Source organism: Mirounga angustirostris, unplaced genomic scaffold, assembly GCF_029215605.1.
Source record: "Mirounga angustirostris isolate CCGP_5_RB_7025 unplaced genomic scaffold, mMirAng1.0.hap1 SCAF_1, whole genome shotgun sequence".
Taxonomy (NCBI): domain Eukaryota; kingdom Metazoa; phylum Chordata; class Mammalia; order Carnivora; family Phocidae; genus Mirounga; species Mirounga angustirostris.
Genome location: NW_026991709.1, coordinates 58,586,649 through 58,606,939, shown reverse-complemented (window position 1 = coordinate 58,606,939; position 20,291 = coordinate 58,586,649). Strand labels below are relative to the sequence as shown.

Below are 20,291 nucleotides of genomic sequence, written 5' to 3'. Positions count from 1 at the left end.
AGGAGAAAATAGTAAATGAGAACTATGCCAGATTGATTACAAAATGGCTACATGTCCTCTTGTATTCAGCTCCTTAAATCGAAAGTTGGAGTCTGTATCTTCACCTCTTGAATCTAGGCTGGCCTCATGACTTGTTCTGACTAATAGAAAGGAGAAGTGATATCATGCCACTGCTGAACCTACGTCTTAAGGGGGCCTAGCACTCTTCTGCCATCTCTCTTGGAGATACAATAAGCCAGGGCCAGCCTGCGGGAATTTGAGAGACCAAGTGCTGCTGAGGCTGGTCTAGAAGAGCCAGCTCCTAGCTGACCTGCCGGGTGATTGTACTCTATGACCACACCCAACTGAGATCTCTGAGCCCAGTCTGGATTAGCAGCAGCATCTGGCTGACCCAGAGATTTGTAAGTAAACTTAAATATTTATTGCTGTATGCTATTGGAGTTTTTATGGTTGATTTTTATGTAGCATTATCGTGGCCATAGATAACCAATACAAGAATCAAGGGAAGGATGAATACTCTCAGGATTGTGCAGTTTGAACTCAATGTCTGGCAAGGTGGTTGGGAGAAATGAATAAGAGAACATATATCCAGGGCGCCTGGATGGCTCAGTTGGTTAAGCGACTGCCTTCGGCTCAGGTCATGATCCTGGAGTCCCGGGATCGAGTCCCGCATCGGGCTCCCTGCTCGGCAGGGAGTCTGCTTCTCCCTCTGACCCTCCCCCCTCTCATGTGCTCTCTCTCATTCTCTCTCTCACAAATAAATAAATAAAATCTTTAAAAAAAAAAAAAAGAGAACATATATCCAGACGTGGACGGAACTGGAGAGTGTTATGCTGAGTGAAATAAGTCAATCAGAGAAAGACATGTATCAAATGACCTCACTGATACGAGGAATTCTTAATCTCAGGAAACAAACTGAGGGTTACTGGAGTGGTGGGGGGTGGGAGGGAGGGGGTGGCTGGGTGATAGACATTGGGGAGGGCATGTGCTATGGTGAGTGCTGTGAATTGTGCAAGACTGTTAAATCACAGATCTGTACCTCTGAAACAAATAATACATTATATGTTAAAAAAAAAAAAGAAGAAGGTAGCAGGAGGGGAAGAATGAAGGGGGGAAAATCGGAGGGGGAGATGAACCATGAGAGACGATGAACTCTGAGAAACAAACTGAGGGTTCTGGGGGGGGGGATGGGTTAGCCTGGTGATGGGCATTAAGGAGGGCACTTATTGAATGGAGCAGTGGGTGTTATACGCAAACAATGAATCATGGAACACTACATCAAAAACTAATGATGTATGGTGATTAACATAACATAATAATAATAAAAAAAGAAAAAAAAAGAGAACATATATCCAGTGTTTGGCCCAGGGTGTGCACATTTATTGTAGTGGCTCCTTAAATACTTGTTGAACGGATTGTGGCTGGGAATGGGAGGGGAATGGGGTTTAGGTTCAAGTCAGTACAGCTAATACTTTGGATTCTTAGCTCCCTGAGGGCGGGAGCCATGTCTCTTATTCATGTTTCATTCTGATTTCCTAGCATGTACTGCAAACCCCAGATGTATTAATAATAAAGTACAGGGAGCTCATCAAGCAAATGGCATTATGCTCCAGGACTGGCTTCATTTGGTTTTGTAGAAAACTGTTATTTCTGCTGAGTTCAATGAGGGAAGAGTTCTGTTAGCGTTTTCCCTTAGTCTATCCTCTTATTAAGAAGGCCAAATAGGGGCGCCTGGGTGGCTCAGTCGGTTAAGCGACTGCCTTCGGCTCAGGTCATGATCCTGGAGTCCCTGGGATCGAGTCCCGCATCGGGCTTCCTGCTCGGCGGGGAGTCTGCTTCTCCCTCTGACCCTCCCCTCTCTCATGTACTCTCTCTCATTCTCTCTCTCTCAAATAAATAAATAAAATCTTTAAAAAAAAAAAAAAGAATGCCAAATAGTTCTTATGTCTCCAGATTTCTATTTTCAGCTTCTCTGTATTTGGAAAGAATTTATGCTAGTGCAATTGACTGTAGCAAAATAAGCTGGCAGCCAGAGGTTTCAACAGAGCCTTCTACCTCAACTTGCAAAAGCTGTGCTTGCTTCTGTAGGCTGAATGACAACTTTAGGGAGATTGATATCCAGTTCTTAATTTTTTGTCTGTTGGTATGTTGATTATGCATGCTGTTAACTAAAGAGGTAAAATCCTATCTTCTAAAATTGAAATCATCAGGCATAGAGATGGTTTTCCTAAGAGAGGCAGAAGAGATGAACTTCTTTTTCCATGATCTTGGAGCTCATCTGAGTCAAAATTGAGAGCTTTTTGGGTCCTTTCCCAATCGCATCCATGCCGGGGTGCCAGACTTTTGGTTTGGCCTCCCTGGTCAGGGCTGCCCTCCCTCACATGCCCTGACCACTCCAGACCCGTCTTGACTAGCCTGCCAGGCTCTAGAGCCAGGCTGCCTGGAAATCCAGACAAATCCCAGGTCCCTCATTTATTGGCTATGAATCTTTGGTCGAACTGCTTCATATCTCTATGCCTCAATTTCCTTAACCATCAGGTGGTGATAATACTAGTACTTATTGGGGCGCCCGGGTGGCTCAGTCGTTAAGCGTCTGCCTTCGGCTCAGGTCGTGATCCCAGGGTCCTGGGATCGAGCCCCGCATCAGGCTCCACCCTAAGTAGGGAGTCTGCTTCTCCCTCTCTCTGCTCCTCCCCCCTATTTGTGCTCTCTCTCTTGCTCTCTCTCTCTCTCAAACAAATAAAATCTTAAAAAAAGGGGCGCCTGGGTGGCTCGGTCGTTAAGCGTCTGCCTTCGGCTCAGGTCATGATCCCAGGGTCCTGGGATCGAGTCCCGCATCGGGCTCCCTGCTCCGCGGGAAGCCTGCTTCTCCCTCTCCCCCTCCCGCTGCTTGTGTTCCTGCTCTCGCTGTCTCTGTCTCTGTCAAATAAATAAATAAAATCTTTAAAAAAAAAATACTAGTACTTATTGTAGGGCATTAGATGAGATAATTTGCTCAGAGGGCTCAGCATGGTGCCTCTTAAATGTCAGCCATTATGATCTAGTAAATTAAGTAGGCTGATAATCGGTTAATGTATATACTTTCCAGATATATTTGCCTCTACACTAGGGATTTTGTTTTTAACTTTTATTAGAAAATAACTTCAAATTTACAGAGAAGCTGTAAAAATAAGAATAAAATATAAAACACCCAAATACCCTTTATTTAGATTCACTTATTGTTAGCATGATACCCCATTTGCTTTATCATTCTGCATGTGTATAATATATGTGTGTGTATATATATATACACACACATTAAAATATATATATATAATTTTTTGAACCATTTGAAAGTAAGTTGCTTATGTAATGAACTGTTATTCCTAAGTATTTCCATTTTTTAAAAAGATTTTATTTATTTATTTATTCATGAGAGACAGAGAGAGAGAGAGAGAGGCAGAGGGAGAAGCAGGCTCCCAAGGAGCAGAGAGCCCGATGCGGGACTCGATCCCAGGACCCTGGGATCATGACCTGAGCTGAAGGCAGACGCTTAACCATCTGAGCCACCCAGGCGCCCTAGTATTTCCATTTTTTTAAAGTAAGCTCTATGCCCAACATGGGGCTCAAACTCATGACCCCGAGATCAAGAGTCTCATGCTCTACTGACTGAGCCAGCCAGGCACTCTCAATACTTCCAAAGAATAAAGATATTCTGATATTCTCTTCCTTAACCATAGTGTCGTTGTCAGATTCAGCAAATTTAACATCAATATGATACTCTTACCTAATCTGTCTGTATTACAATTTTGTTAATTGATCCAATAATGTCCTTTATAGCATATTCTTCTTCTAGCAAAAGATCCAGTCTGAGACCAGGTGTTGCCTTTAGTTGCCCATATCTCTTTCGTCTCCTTCAATCTAGACCATTTCCATGGCCTTCCTTTGTCTCTGAAGACACGTTCTAATAGAATGTTTGTCATTTTGAGTTAGTTCAGTTTGTCCTCAGGATTACATATAAAATATGCCTTTCTGGCTGGAATATTGCATACGTGGTGCTGTCTCCTCAGAGTGTCCCATGTGGAGGCACACAACATCCATCTTCCCCTCGCTCACATTAATTTTGATCACCCAGCCAATCCTGGTCTGAGTTTCCATTGGAGAGTTACTATGTTTCCCTTACAACTAGGAAGCAAATCATGGGGATACACTTTATGGCAGTGCAGTACCTTGATTCTCATCAGATTTCCCTCGTATTTTAGTATCCACTGATGATTCTTAATCTATGCAAAATGATGATTTTCCAATGCCAGCACTCCTTCCATATTTTCCAGCAGCTTTTGGCCTTCTGATATAGGCAAGAGTCCTCCCTTACATTGTCAGCATTTGCTAATGGCTCCCTTCCCTAATGCGTACTACGTGGTTGGCGCCTTTGGATTTGTATCTGGAGGTATTTAGGTCCTCCCTCCCTCCTTCTCTCCCTCTCTCCCTTCATCAATTTGGATTCACAAATTTCTATTTTTCTCAGTGGTTTATAAATTTATTATCCTTAATTATTTTGATGCTCCATTTGTGCCAGATATGGCCAGTGGTAGTCCCAGGGTTTTAAAATTCAGTTTCTCAACGGAAACGCTCTGTGAAGGTCACAGAAGAGAGTTATTTTTTGAATCCGAGCTAGGCCTCTACCCTGAGACAGCTGTATTACTGTGGTAGCCGGGAAGTTTTCCATCAATGCTGTGAGCTTGCCCGGTAGTCTGAAAACTGTGTGCTGAAAGCTCTGTGCTTTGTTTTCTTTGTGTGTTCAAGACAGGAATGAACATTTGTTTATTGTAGGCCTTCTGCCATTTTTTGTAGTTGCCTCACAGAGACCCCAACAAGGTACAGGATTCTCAGTGTTAGGGCCTGCTCAGAGATGCAAGGAGAAACCGGGGCCCTTTTTATTATGGACTCCAAACTCTTGGGAAGGGAAATTGTCTTGGTCAAATTACAGTACCATCATCTCCTTTTTTTCCTCTCAAGGGACATTTTACTGGAAAATTGATGCTATAGTAGTAAGAAAGCAGCTGCTAATACGGTACCAAAGCACATCACTCCTGCTGTTTAGTATACCTTGAGATTTATTTCAGGTATTAATTTACTTGTTGATGGAATATTTAAAGCTATTAATGGAATATTTAATATGTTTCTCCATATTGGGAAGAACTCATCATTTCCTACATTCCATAGGATTTACAGGATTTCCTGGTCCAAAAAATAGCCACGCTGTCTTTCTGTTGAGGTTTTATTAACTATGAAAAGAACTAACACTCTACCAGCACTCACTCTGTGCAGGACATTGATGTGAATACTGCAGTTACACAATTCTAGGAGGGAAATTGTTATTATTATTATTTTTTAAAGATTTTATTTATTTATTTGACACAGAGAGAGAGAGAGTACAAGCAGGGGGAGCAGCAGGCAGAGGGAGAGGGAGAAGCAGGCTCCTTGCTGAGCAGGAGGCCTGATGCGGGGCTCGATCCCAGGACCCTGGGATCATGACCTGAGCCAAAGGCAGACGCTTAACCGGCTGAGCCACCCAGGCACCCCTAGGAGGGAAATTATGCTCTCATTATGGTGAGTAGGAAACTGAAGCACAGAAAGATTAAGTAATTAGCCCAAGGTCACACGGTTGGTGCTTGAGGTAGAGTTGAATCTGGTCAATATGGCTCTAAAGCCTAATGCTCTAATTCCTATGCAGAGAAGGCAAAGGGGATTAACATTTCTTGATACTCTTGATTTACCTGATACAATGAACAAGCACAATAAGCAGGAATCCGAAGTAGAAGAAGAAGAAGATGAAGAGACTGATAAGGATGGAATTCACATCAACAGATCCTGAGGGAAGAGAAACAACTTGGGTCAGGGTGTCCTCAGGAGAAAAGAGGACCATGTTTGGGACAGGACAGCTTCATGGGCCCATCTCCATCATACCCATTCTGAAGTCCTAATATATTTCCATTCAAAGCAGCAAAACTGCAGGAGGTCACCCCGACATTATTCACAAATGGCCACCTTTCACACTCATGAGTTGCCAGTGGAAGGTAAGGAAGGGACTTCCCGTATACAACTTCACAATTGAGTTCCCTCTCTTTCTGGAAGAGATTTAACAAAATGCTTTGATTCTCTCTTCTATCTCTAAGGTAAATACCAGTTTTCTTATGATGTTTCTCTGGAAGGCTGGCATTAGCATTGATGCATATGATTGACTTCCTCACATAGAAATTTTTCTCCTTTGAATCCTAGAGGCAATACCGACCTTTAGTGGAAGGAACAATGGTCACTTTAAGGTTCTTTGTTCGATGTAGATTCCAGGTTTGGTTCTCCTTTTCTGGTAAAAAAGAACAAGGCACAATAGATCAGATATTTGGTTCTTGGCCTCTCATCTGAACGGTTGTTCAAAAACTGTCCACAATTAGCTCTGGTTGCTGAATTTTCTTGTAGCAAGAACTAGAGGAAAACCTAATCCCCAAAGCTACAAACCATCTAATACCCCTTTGGGCTAAGCCTTCAATTTGGCCTTTGCTTGGGTGTATTTTGATAGTATTGAAGCAGTGAGACTGCAGCCCCCCTTCTGGAGTGAAGAAGGCTCGGCTCATCCTCTGCTATCCATGTGACTCAATATGCCACAGACATCTGAAGAAAACAGCTACTAAAATAAAAGCTGTCTCATCTTTTGGTTTGCACTATTCCAGCCAGTGAAAATTTGTTTTTTGTTATATAGTCATAAAAGGACTCATAGTTTACCAAAGGACAATGGACACCGGCAAAATTCTAAACTATATAGTTAAGAGATTAAAGAATACATAAGCAGAAATTTCACCCAAATGGCAAGAGAACGATGTATACTCAGTAGTAAACACCCTCCGTGTTAATCACATGTGGCTCCTCAGCTGCTGGGGGAGGGGTCTGTGTTTTCAATCAACAGCCTATTCCATTCCCACAGTAGTTCCTAAGTAGTGACCCATAACCATTTTTACTATGCCTAAGAGCTCACACAATGCCTGTCATGGGGATAAATTGTCCACTTTGCTTTCTTACCATCTTGCCAGGTATAAAATTTTGGCAACTGAAATTGAGAACTCTGAATTTTCCTTGTACGTCCTTGTGGAAATGATGACTACGGATAAATACAGTGGCTCATTACTGTTGGCTACCAAACTGATCTTAGAAAGTGGACCTTGATATGCTGCATAAAATCACTATTACATAATAGCAAATATTTGTTGAGTAAAAGGCCAACTGAGTGAGTAAACCTCACGTGGTCTGAGGGAGCAGAAGACTTTGAAAAGATGTAGGGCACTAAGTGACATCCTCTAGTATCAACAATAGCTTTAGATTGATCATTTTCTTCCTTATATATATTTTTTCAAATATCTCTCAGACTGCCTGGCAAGTGACTGCTGATGACCCTCAGTGAGAACTAGAGATGGTAGTAAGAGGCCACTGTGAGCTTTTGCCTTCCCTCCCATTCCATTTCATTAGGTTTTTCTAAGAAGCAAGCATTCCTCACTATCTCTTACCCTGGATAAAGAAAGATCCTCCACAGGCATAATCTTCAGGCTTTATCACAAATACCACGAAGAACTGCTTGCTTGGAAAATCCTTCTTCTGCATAAGACATAACAACTTGTGATAGCAAGAAAGGATAGCAAAAGGGGAGAAAGTCCATGCTGGTGGGGGTGTGAACAGAGAGGAAAGAGAAGAAAAGTGAAGTTCACCCCTACCCCCTAATTTCTTAGAAAGATCCTTCAGATACCCATGATTTACATCAGATTTTATCCACAATAAAATAATTGTTACATACAAAAAATTCAAGTACATACACTATTCTAATTTCAATCTATCTTGTGTCCACTTAGGTGCTTAGAACTGTAATAGGTCCCATGTAAAAAGTATGTTAACAGCCTATGTTTAATAATTAATACTTGTATACTATGTTTTTAAAATTAGCATACTTTAGAGTGTTTTAGGTTCACTATATTAAGTTTTTATTATTTAAAATATAATGATAGGGGTGCCTGGGTGGTTCAGTTGGTTAAGCGTCTGTTTTCAGCTCAGGTCATGATCTCAGGGTCCTGGGATCGAGCCTGAGTCTGGCTCCCTGCTCAGCGGTTGGGGGGTGGGGGGGGGAGGATTCTGCTTCTCCCTCTCCCTCTGCCCTTCCCGGCTCCCTCCCCCGCCGTGTGTGCTCTTTCTCTCTCTCAAATAAATGAATAAAATCTTTAAAAAATAGAAAATAAAAATAATCTAATGATAAATGACTTTCCTAAAAGTCACACAGCCACAATTAAATAATTTAGGTTAGGGATGCAAAGATTTAAGTGAGGCGACCTGAGTTATAGTCCTGGCTTTAACTTTCTCTAAGTGTACTTCTCTGTGTCCCAGTCTCCTTATTCAGGAGTGAACAAGAACAGATATTTGGCATATCAAAACTGAGGCACTAGGAAATTAAAGCCTAATAGGGCTTTTTACATTTGATAGCTAAATTATAATTAACCTCTCTTCATTCCTTGTTATTTAGTAAACAGTATCACCTTACCCTGGAGAACAGACCAAGTTGTAAGTAACTTAAGTAAACACCACCCTAAAGGCAGGGACAGAATCTCTTTGAAAATCTACTGACATGATATATGTTCATTTTTGCTATAAAACTGTCATTGAAATAATAATTTAATTACAAATGACAAAAGGGCAAACCGCTATACACATGTGGTCTATATTCCTTTGAACTTATCCATTCTATCCAGAATGGAAGTCCTCTTTTGGTTACTGTTATAGGTATACAGAGTATTAGGATACAGAGTATTCAATTCCTTTTAATAGATCAAACTTCACACTAAATTGGCATCCCCCAATGAGGAGATTGGTATCTCATCTTACCTCTCTAAGCAGTCTGTCAGATATATGTTCCACTGCATCATGGGTTCCTAAGACTTCCCAAGGGGAATGGCAGAGTAGCGTTGTCCACCATGGCCTGGGCTTTGATTTCAGGAGAAGCGATCTTTGTTTTATTTTGTTTTACTTATTTTTACTCTTATTATTTTAAATTTTATTTATCTGAGAGTGAGAGAGAGAGAGCACGACTGGGGGATGGGGAGGAGTAGAGGAAGAGGGAGAAGGAGCAGACTCCCCACTGTGCAGGGAGTCCACAGCGGGGCTTGATCCCAGGACTCCAAGATCATGACCCGAGCTGAAGGAAGATGCTTAACTGACTGAGCCACCCAGGGGCCCCACAATCTTGATTTTAAAACCCATCATAAAGGAAAGCTATCCAAGGCACACAGTGAATGATGATACCTTCTGGATGCTGGCCCAACAGGTGACCTGACTGTGTGTTGTGAATAAACTGTGTATTGTCATTGACAATAGTGACCCCAGAAGTGATGTCTCACCTGTAGTGTGATGGCAGCTTTCTTGGTCATAGACTGATAGACACCATTAAATTCCACATTGTGGTCGAGATCATGCACTGGACACTGTGATGTGCATGAAGGATAAAAAAAGAAAGCATCACTAAAGCCATACTATACACACCACGCATTCCGCCTGGATCACAGAGCAAGGGGTTCCTTACTAAACCCAAAACCAGGAAACATTTTCTCCAAGAAAAGTCACACAACAGTCCTCCTAAAACTTGGTGCCTTGTCTTCTAAAGTTCTCTAAAGGTCACTTTATATCAAAAAGAACTGAAAACATTGTCTTAAAGTTTATAACACCTTTCCCATTTTTTATTAACACATTATGAGACAGAAATGGCCTATGGTTACAATAAAAATTTTAAAACCTAGAATAAACAGTAGGTTTCTATGTTTCTTGAGCAGCCCACGATTTGGTCTTCCATATTCTTTGTCATGATCCTCCCTCCCTTCCTTCTTTCCTTTGTTTATTTTGGTGAGGAGTCAACTAGTCTCCATCTCCCCAAATCAGTGTTTCCAAACAGATTATCCACTTGTGTGCACAAGATACTGATTTTATTATTTAGCAGTTTTGCAGGAGATACAGGGTAAGAGGACGACATGGTCCCCACCCTCCTCTTTCATTTATCCTGGGACAATATTATGCTCCATATTGAAAGGTTCACAAGTTATTAAGACTCACCGTGATATTCTGCACTGAGACAACAGAACATGGGTAAGCCATTTCAGACCTGACTTTAATAATAACTGAGTCCACATCATCAGGAAATTTGTATAGAAAATACTGAGAATAAGAAAAAGAAAGAAATGATTTGTTAATATTAAAGAATGTTTACAGTTATGAATTCAAACTGGTTTTACAATCTCCATTAATTCAGTCAGCCATTCATCTCACATATATTGAGCAACTGCTGTGTGCAGGGCTCTGGGCTCTGAGCCAGATATTAGGCATACAGCAGTGAACAAAACAAGGTAGCCATTTCAGACAATGTTGTCATTTCATTTGTTAGCATTTCTTTCTCAACTAAACTTTCCTGTACTTCATTCCAGTTTCTGCTTAAGAAGATCCCCCCAACCCTTTGAACTAGGGATATTCAAGATGTAACATGAGACAGCATTTACTTCTATGTGATCATTTTGAAGTAGGAAGCTCCACACTGAAAAGCAGATAAGCCTTCAAGATTCTTTTTTTTTTTTTTAAAGATTTTTTATTTATTTATTTGAGAGAGAGAGCAGGAGAGGGAGGAGGGTCAGAAGGAGAAGCAGACTCCCTGCCGAGCAGGGAGCCCAATGCGGGACTCGATCCCGGGACTCCAGGATCATGACCTGAGCCGAAGGCAGTCGCTTAACCAACTGAGCCACCCAGGCGCCCTGTTCTTCAAGATTCTTAACAACCTTCCTTTAGGCAAGAATTACCACTAGACCTACCCTGCGCCTAGACTTCTTGCTAAAGAATCTGTTTCCTGGCTGGAATATAGCCAGACAATATTTCCATTCAAAGATCAAGCACTACTTCTAGTGCCTTGAAATATGTTCACAATTTGGAGCAGGCTGAGATATCTTCAAAATTATTTCTCAGGTATCATCAGAATCAGGAAGTATTTATAATAGAAAGAAGTTATACCAATTTACCTAGATTAGATTATGAATCCACTGTTGGTAACCCTGACTTTTCAACATGTTGCCAATAAATGAAGAAAGGAAGCTTCTGTCCAATAACTATAAATGTGGTAACTGCTTGAGAAGCTTGACATTAAGATTTTGAGGACACCAGCCAAAACAAGCCCAATATCCTAGGACTCTAATAAATCTATCAGTTTAAAGGAGAGGCAAGACATGTTAAAACTTAATTCTGTATTCCAGCATCCTCTTTACTAACCTTATACTGAGAATCAGAGCAGTAAAAATAGAATGTTGTCCAATAATCCACAACCTTCTGATGGGGAAAAAAATAACCTCAAGATTAAGGAGTGTCATTAACGCTGCAGTTTGGAAGTCTGTTCATGCCTTGTAACAGATGGCAACACTCCCAAGAACCCACTTCATTTGGACCTTTCATTTTGGAGCTTGATTCAAATACATATAATACAGGGCTCTTCCAAAGGTAAATGCTCTGGAATTCTCAAGAAGTATTTTTGGTTCTTAGAAAAGCCGAACTTTGTAACCCAAGAGCATTACTGTGATCACCGTTAGCAACAGGAGTATCATATATATTCCTTTTTTTTTTTTTTTTTAAGAAAGAGAAACTTTTTTTTTTTTTTAAAGATTTTATTTATTTATTCATGACAGAGAGAGAGAGAGAGACAGAGGCAGAGGGAGAAGCAGGCTCCCCGCAGAGCAGGGAGCCCGATGTGGGGCTCGATCCCAGGACCCTGGGATCATGACCTGAGCCGAAGGCAGACGCTTAACCATCTGAGCCACCCAGGCGCCCCTATCATATATATTCCTATATACTATAGGAGTTGGTTTTGTCACTGGGTGGCAGTGTATACGCAGTGTGGAGGCTCTCACTGATGGGAAATCTAGCTCCTAAAAGATGTGTGGGAGTTGGCTCATACAGGTTTGGAGAGCCAATTGCACACATCTCTTCCCAACTCTGTATTCAAGGACATCATGTTGGCAGCTTGAGATTAGCCAGAATAGAAGTATTTTCACCACAGAAATGGGCAAATGCTACAAATCAGGAGTTTCTCTCTGGGAACTGGTTGTTAAATATTTACCAGCAAGTAAATGTCTGTAATCGAATTACACCAGTATCCATATATATGTTAATCCCAGTTTTAGCATATCCAAAACAAAAAATTAAGTAGCCACATATGACCTAAGCTGTATTACAGCCTGCAGAAGATTTACAAAAAATATCAGGACATTAAATAAATCTGTTATAAACTTGCTATTGCATAGACTTTACTCTTTCAGAAGCCAAGAAAGAAAAAAGGAAGGTAGCTAGAAGTGTCAACAGAAAAGCGGCTTAAATCAAAGTTTTCAAGTATTTATTCTGTTTATGATTATGGTTTAATGGAGAACACAGCACAAATATCTAATTCTTCTCATGTCAGCATTCCTGGTCTCTCTTTATGACAGGAATAACTAATTTATTCTACCCATAACACTGTGGAAATTAAAGTCTGTCTTGTTTTTATTGCATTTCTAGGTCAGTTAATTATTTGTGTACCTGTATTGTGTTTGGCCTTCCACTCCCTGGCCCCCAGCACCCATTTTGAGTACAAGGTCCATGAGGGCAGAAGTTGCGTCTCTTTCTTCTTCACCTCGTATCCCCAGCACCTAGGACAGCCTAATACTGTCCTTGATGCATAACAGGCATGCAATTTGCTAAAAGTTGAGCCAACGAACATCTGCCAACAGATGTCACGCCTCCTATTTCATACCAATTAAGGTGAAAAGATTAAACGTTGTGTCTAAAATCCCAGTAATATGAACAACACGTCAAAAATGCAAATATATCACAAGTTGTAAAAAGTCAAGGGCAACACTGCATGCTGACTCTGCCTATTACTATGGCTTTTTGGAGGGTATTGTCAACAGGTAGAATCACGATAACCTTGAAACCCTTCACTTACCTGAGGTTGAGAGGGGCTGGCAGTGAAGTGAAAGGCAACATTTGTCCTGAGAAATGTACGTGGGAGAGGGAAAAGGGGGAAAAGTGAGAGAGAAGCTAAGTTAGCAAGCAAAAATGATTTATGTAAAAGAAAACCATCCGAAAGTCAATGTAAGGAAAGCCTTATCCTTTGTGAAATGAGTTCTAGTCCCATCAAACTGACAAAGTAAACAGCATGAAGATTTGGTTTCAATTCTCAAGAATGATAAAATTGGGGAGAGGATCGATTTTATGTCTTTATATAACCATGATGTCATACCTATAAAAGTAATTACTTGTTTGCTTTTGCAGACACTTTTGCCCTTTGGATTCTCTTAAGGTTTTACAACCAAGCACAGGGTTTGGGTGTCAGAAGTGGGCTGAAAAATAGAGGAAAAGAAGGCTTGAGGTCCTTTTGGATAATGTAGGTCGCACTACAAAATAATTTGGATGTATCCATGCCAAGAGATCATTATTTTAAATGTGGTGAATACATCATCACCATGGGAGGGGTGCTGGGGCTGGAAGCATACTCTTCCTGCCTCCAAGCACTTCTCCAATTGCCTGCCACACCAGCTAAAATTTCTGTCCAAGACTGTGTCCTCTTCAGTTTACGCACTGCCTTCTAAGGCCATCCTCTAAAATGCAAATACCCCCAAAAGAATATAATGAAGCTGTTTTCTCTCCAGTTGGTAATTTACTGTGAACTATTTTTTTAAAAAATATTTTATTTATTTATTTGACAGAGAGAGAGAGAGCACAAGTAGGCAGAGAGGCAGGCAGAGGGAGAGGGAGAAGCAGGCTTCCCGCTGAGCAGGGAGCCTGACGTGGGGCTCGATCATGACCTGAGCCGAAGGCAGACGCTTAACCGACTGAGCCACCCGGGCACCCCTTACTGTGAACTATTTTATTAGATATTTTTGTTCTTCTGTGAAAGACAGCCTGAATCCTGCCCTGAGGAAAGGCAAGTGTGAAGAGCTTGTGGGAAACACACCCTTGTAGTACAGAAGGCTGGCTGGCTGGCATGAACACATGTGAACCGGGTTAAGAAGCTGGAAAACACAAAGACAAATTGGTTTTCTCTACAGTTTTGTAAGGGCTGTTTTTGGCCTTTTGCGCTTTCTGGCTCCTGCCTCATCGTTAGCCATGAAGATGGCTCACACAAGCCCACTGCATTCTCAGTGCTGCCACCTGGGGACAAGTCTGTCCCCACCCCACCAGTCTGGCCTGCATTTCAGGGAACCTGAACCTGAACTTGTCCTGGGGCCCCTTCCCAACTTCATGCCTTGGTGCTCCCTGAAGAGTCTTCCTCTCCACGAATTTTCCTTTTATAAAAGTTAGAACAGTTTAAAAAACTTTACTGAAGATTCCTTTATAAAGGACATGTCAAAACATTTAACAAGAAGTTTATAATTGGAGGCGTTGTTTGGAAGTCATAAAATTTGAGTGCTATTTCTAAATTTAATGACCAACAATTTTAGGCTGTTGGCAGACTGGGTGCAGAATTTAGCAATGGGTGCAATTTTTTATGTAGCTACTCCCAACAGAAATGATCAGTGTCAAGGACTGCTTCTGTTGAAGTGCAGTTAAAGACTTGTGGCCCAAAGTCAGCTAAAGAAGCCAAAGTCAGTGTCAAACGCAGTTGTGTGTTACTCCTGAGATTCCAAGACCAGAGTCGGGACCCCTGTGCTGCATGTGGCTTGGGGGCTCCCTCTCAGCAGTGTGGTGTCATCTGCTGTTACCAGGGCAACACGGGGCCTGAGTTCGGTTCAGTTGCCAGGTCAGGGGAAAGAAAAAGGCACTGATTTTCTTGGCTAGCAACAGACAGCAGGAGATTTCCAGATGCAACCAGTTTTCTTTGGCCAGAAATTTCTTTTGTATACTCCCTTATCATTTGAATTCCAGTTGTAACACTGAATGTATGGGCATCAATATGATTTTTTTCCCTTGTTCTTTATGTTTTCCTTACTGGTATAATACATACAAACCTCAAAACCATTATTTTCTTTAAGACTATAGCATTTAAGTCCTCTCTTTCTAAGAATCAACAGTGTATGCAAAATAAACATTGTGTCTGTTGCAGATGAAACATGTCCCTTCCTTCCCCAGGGGGCCCTGCCACAGGTTGGGGAAGGTTTATTTATAAGAGTCGTTAACCAATAGAACAAAGCTAATTGAGACTCCTGCACAACTTTAGAGAAAAAAAAGCATAAAATCTTCAACCTATTTGTTTAAACAAATTAAGCACAGGAAACAAATACTTATTCGATAAATAAGAAAAACTCAAAGCTGACTTTGTTCCCTTGTTTTGCTTAGTTTGAGGGAGAGGGGAAGAGAAAAGGACCAGATGGCGTCCAGAGAGCTCAGTGTGCAGATAAGGGAGACAGGAGAAGAAGAGTGAGAGGAGAAATCCATACAGGAGAGTAATAAAACAGAAGAACAAGGAAAGGGGGATGGGAAGAGAGGGTGGGTGGGAAGAGAGGCAGGGATAAAAGCTAAGTTGTTTTGGGGGTGAGTACCAGAGAAGACTGTGAGATTCCCGGCATCTTCTTCATCCTGTGATAGCCAGCCCCTGGCACAGAGCCCAGTGTGTGTGCAAAACCCCCACTTTGTTTGCTGAAGGAAATTATGCCCTATTATTCACTTGGACTATCGACTTCAGAATATCATTCCCTGTTATCTCCTTACTGCCATCTGTTATGAACTCCCTTCGCTCACCACAGCCCTTCCAGCAACCCTCTGATCATGTGTAACCTTCCACTTCATCGCTCTGGTCTGAGTATAAACTCTGCATGCATCCTTTCTTTCCTTCTCTGGGACTCTGCTTCTATAAAATTCAACGTCCTATAAATTTTATATATCCTTGGCTTATAAATATATACTAATAGCAACCACTTTCAAAATAAATTAAAAAAAAACCCACCCCAACAAAATGCCTCCCCTTTTTCTGTATCTTGCTCCTTTGATGTCATTCTCTATCCTCCCTCTCCTTCACAAACCAGCTTCTTAAAATCGTATTCTGCTTTCATCCCTCATTCATCCTTTCCTCTCCTCACTGCTGTCAGGAATTCTTTCCCCACCATCCCCCTGAAGTTGCCTTTGCTGAGGGTAATAATCACCTCCTAATTGCTAAATCCAGTGACTTCAGCCTTAACCTGACCTCTCTGTGGCATTTGACTCTGATGACCACTCCCTCTGGAAACTCTTTCCTCCCTTGGGCTCTGTGACACTTGCTTTCCTGGGTTTTCTTCTGCACCCTCCCGCACCTCTGCTATGTCTGCTCAGCTTCTTTTGTTGTTTTTTTTTTAAAAAAGATTTTATTTGTTTGACAGAGAGAGACACAGCCAGAGAGGGAACACAAGCAGGGGGAGTGGGAGAGGGAGAAGCAGGCTTCCTGCTGAGCAGGGAGCCCGATGCGGGGCTCGATGCGGGGCTCGATCCCAGGACCCCGGGATCATGACCTGAGCCAAAGGCAGATGCTTAACGACTGACCCACCCAGGCGCCCCTGCTCAGCTTCTTTTGATAACTCCTGCTTCTCAGACCATCCCTTACATAAGAATGTTACCTGCTATTCTTGACCTTCTCATTTTCCTTAGCCACGTACCTTATATATATATTCAGTTGCCATAAAAACCACATATATATTCAATGGCCCCAAAACTCACAAAAAATATCAATGAATCTCAAGTCTCCATGTCTAGCCCAGGGCTATCCCTTGAGCTCCCGTCATGGAAGAGTGATCGTCTGCTGGGCTTCTGTGCTTGGCTGCCCCTCAAACACTTCAAACTCCACAGGATCAAAACGGAATGTGCTGTCATTTTCCTGATCCTGACCCGCTAAGGCTCTTTGCTTATAGTAAGCCTCACCAGACTTCTGACATCATTGCTGGAGTCATCGTGGACTCCCTTTTTATCAACTTCCACATTTGATTGATCACCACGTCTTACTGACTCTATTAATGTATAAGTAACCCGGATGTACCTGACTCACCTGAAGTACCATCTTTGCCCAATATAGCATTCATTAAGAAAAAAATTGGAAAAGTAATGGAAATCATTATTGTAGTCTACCCCCAAATACCAAAGGGTGATTACATAGTATGACACATGGCAAAATGGTCTAAAAGCCTCCTCACTTACCCATTTCCTCAAAAAATCTACTACTTTTCATAGCATCGTAGCGGTGCGATTTCACTCAAAAGTCTCTCAAAACAAAGACTCAAATCCCTACTTAAAAGGCTGGAGGAGGGTTGAAGCCTGCAAGTACTCGTGTAGGACTGTATTTTTTATTCTGCCACATGTATTTTTTTTAAGTTTGTGGATTATCCCTATGTATATTACTTGACTCTTTTTCTCCGTTACAGCTTTGTTGCTGCTATAATATGTTCAGTTCCTAATCATTGTTTATTTTTCTCTATTCAAATAACTTTTCATTTTCTTATTTGTCTCTACCCTCTCCTCTCTCCAATTCATCTTCCACGTGACTACTAAATTCATCTCTAAAAATCAGATTTGTTTATTTTATTGTGTTGCTTAAAAGCTTTAGTGGCTCCCATAACCTGAAAGGTGGAGTTTAAACTCCCTAGCGCAGGGGCACCTGGGAGGCTCAGTCAAACATCTGACTCTTAACTGTGGCTCAGGTCATGATCCTGGGGTCACGAGATTGAGCACTGTGTGTGGCTCCATGCTCAGCAGGGAGTCTGCTTGGGGTTTTTTCTCTCCCTCTCCCTGTGCTCTTCCCCCTGCTTGCACGCATGCTCTCTCTAAAATAAATAAATAAAATCTTAAAAAAAAAAACCCAACAGCTCTCTAGTGCAGCATACAGGATCTCAAAGATCAAGGGTCGGGTACTATGACCTGTTTCTCCGTGCTGTCTCCTGTTATTCCACCTCAGGCGCTGTGTGGACCAGCCTCCCTGAAGCACTTCTACTCAGTCTGCTATCTGTAATCCAGAACTTTTTTCTGAGCACCAGGCTGCTGTATATCCAACATTCTGCCCAACATCTGCACTTCAAGTTCAACATGTCCCAAAGTGAACTTACCATCTCTTCCTTCCTTCCTCAACCTTCTCATTTCCTTAGTGGCACCACCAATTACAAGGGAAGAGGCCATCTTTGACTCTCCCATTTCCCTCACTCTTCATGTCCAATCAAGTTTTGCCAATGTCGTCTCTAAATTCTTCAGTTCATCTCATTATTACCTTGACCACTGCATCAAGCCTTCTAATTTCTCTGCCTCCGGTCTTGTCCCCTTCAAGTCCTCCACACAACTATTACCACCTAGACAACTACCTAACTTTCTTCACACCCCTTCCAAGCTCCTCCCACCCCATGATCAGGTGCCTGCCTGCCCCTACATCCTCGTGCTCTTCCCTGTCTGCAACTTCACACGCTGCTTCACAGAATGCTAGATCACTTGAATTTGGGAAAATGAGTGGTGGCAGAGCTGTGTGTGTGGAGGGGGGTGAGGGATAGTTAGATGGCAGGGAGTAATGCTTTAAGGCAGAATTTTAAAGACTCGATTGAAATAAATAAATGTTTCATGGAATTGAGAAATGTATTTAGGGCAACATAAAAATTCAGAGGACAGTTTTAAACACAAAGTAGAAATAGCATATTATTGTGGGAGGAGCTCAGAACTGGGAGTTAGAACTAGAATCTAGTCCTGATTTTACCCTTTCCTAGCTGTGGGTTTAGATAAGTCACTTAACCTCTCTGGGCATCAGTTTGCTCATCTGTAAAAATGAGGTGAGTGGATTCAACTTCCAAAGTTCCTTTCATTCTTAAAATTCATGATTCTAGGAAAAAAAAATCCTGAAACATGTTTCACATAGCTTCTAGTCTGCCACTCAAAAACATACAACAGAAACTGCCATGTTAGGACTTTTGAGTTGATTTTTCAGTGTTTCTCTCAATACCTGGACTTCAGGTCTCACCACAATCCCCAGCTCTTGCCCATTACCATCCTCCTCTGGATTTCTGGGGCTCCAGCAAGGTTGGTGTGGGACAATCCAGAGCCAGGGAGGAAGAGATGCATATATATTTCAGTTACCATCTCTTCTCAGACTTAACTTATTCTCATCAAAGCCCTAGTAACTGCATTTTGAAATGTTCTGAATGTCTGGTTGCTGAGGTCAAGTCACATTATAAGAGGTGGAAACAGAAAACAATGTGAGGGAATAGATTTGCAGTTCCACTAGCATGCATATCATTCATTAACACTTGCACAGAGTTGTGACCTTATGATTTCAGTTTCACAGAATTCAGTTCTCCAAAGGGTCTAATTAGCCTCCCAGGAAAACCAGCTCTAGAATTCAAGTACACTACCACCAGGTGACAGTGACAGGTCAAAGACACAGAGACCAATCAGTAAATGTGAGGCTTCTCTGAAGTTCAAACTGCACTCTGTTCAAGTAATGTGCTGCCACCTCCTTCAAATGTATCACCATGAATTCTCATATTGTTTAATATCATAAATAGATTTAAGTATTAAGATAATTAAATGTAAGCACCATATTTAGAAATTGCTTAGAGGTACTGGTTCTCAACTCTGGCTACACATTAGAATCACCTGGGAAACTTAAAAAATATATATATTCTAATGCTCAAACCTCCCTCCTAGAAACTCTCACTTAATTGATCAGGGTAGAAAACTTTTTCTGCCTTTTTTTTTTTTCCCCCAGAGGTGGGAGTGAGGGGTTTTTTGCTCTTGATCTTATCATGTCACTTTTTTCTACACCAAAATTAATGGAGGGACTTGGTAAAAATGCTGTGATTACTTCTCCATCTTTCTAGCTATTCATTCATCCATCTGTCCATCCATCTGTATGGGTATACATTGTCAAGAGCTGCAGAGAAGACCAAGATAAATATTTGATTCCTATTAGCAACTCCACTGGCTATAGACTTCTTTATAAACTGCTTTAGAAAATTTAAGGTGAGCTTTATAATAGAACAAGACATTCTGATCAGAAAAATAAGCTGCAAAAAAGTAATATATATTTTTAAATATAATAAAGATTTAAATATATTTAAATATTTATAATAAAAAATTAAATATATTTAAAAAATTTTAAATATAATAAAAAATATTCTGATTAAAAAAATTAATCTTTCTATTGAAGTGTGACAAACATATAGAAAAAAACACAAGTCATAAGTATATATCTGAATGAATTCACCAGGTAAACAACCATACACTTCCTCTTTCCTCTCCAAAGTTATCACTATCCTGACTCGTAACATTACAGAATAGTTTTG

At 41.3% G+C, this 20,291-nt stretch overlaps 1 protein-coding gene across 1 annotated transcript in view; it reads right to left on the bottom strand.

Annotated features, from left to right (window-relative positions):
- The window catches only part of SIDT1 (SID1 transmembrane family member 1), a 91,737-nt gene that overhangs the window by 39,929 nt on the left and 31,517 nt on the right, over nucleotides 1–20,291 (bottom strand). The window contains exons 4-9 of the mRNA XM_045902886.3: nucleotides 13,016–13,061; nucleotides 10,117–10,218; nucleotides 9,411–9,494; nucleotides 7,539–7,626; nucleotides 6,275–6,346; nucleotides 5,760–5,853 (exon numbers count right to left, since the gene is read on the bottom strand). Of these exons, the coding sequence (XP_045758842.1) occupies nucleotides 5,760–5,853; nucleotides 6,275–6,346; nucleotides 7,539–7,626; nucleotides 9,411–9,494; nucleotides 10,117–10,218; nucleotides 13,016–13,061 (486 nt within the window). The remainder of the gene's footprint in view (nucleotides 1–5,759; nucleotides 5,854–6,274; nucleotides 6,347–7,538; nucleotides 7,627–9,410; nucleotides 9,495–10,116; nucleotides 10,219–13,015; nucleotides 13,062–20,291) is intronic.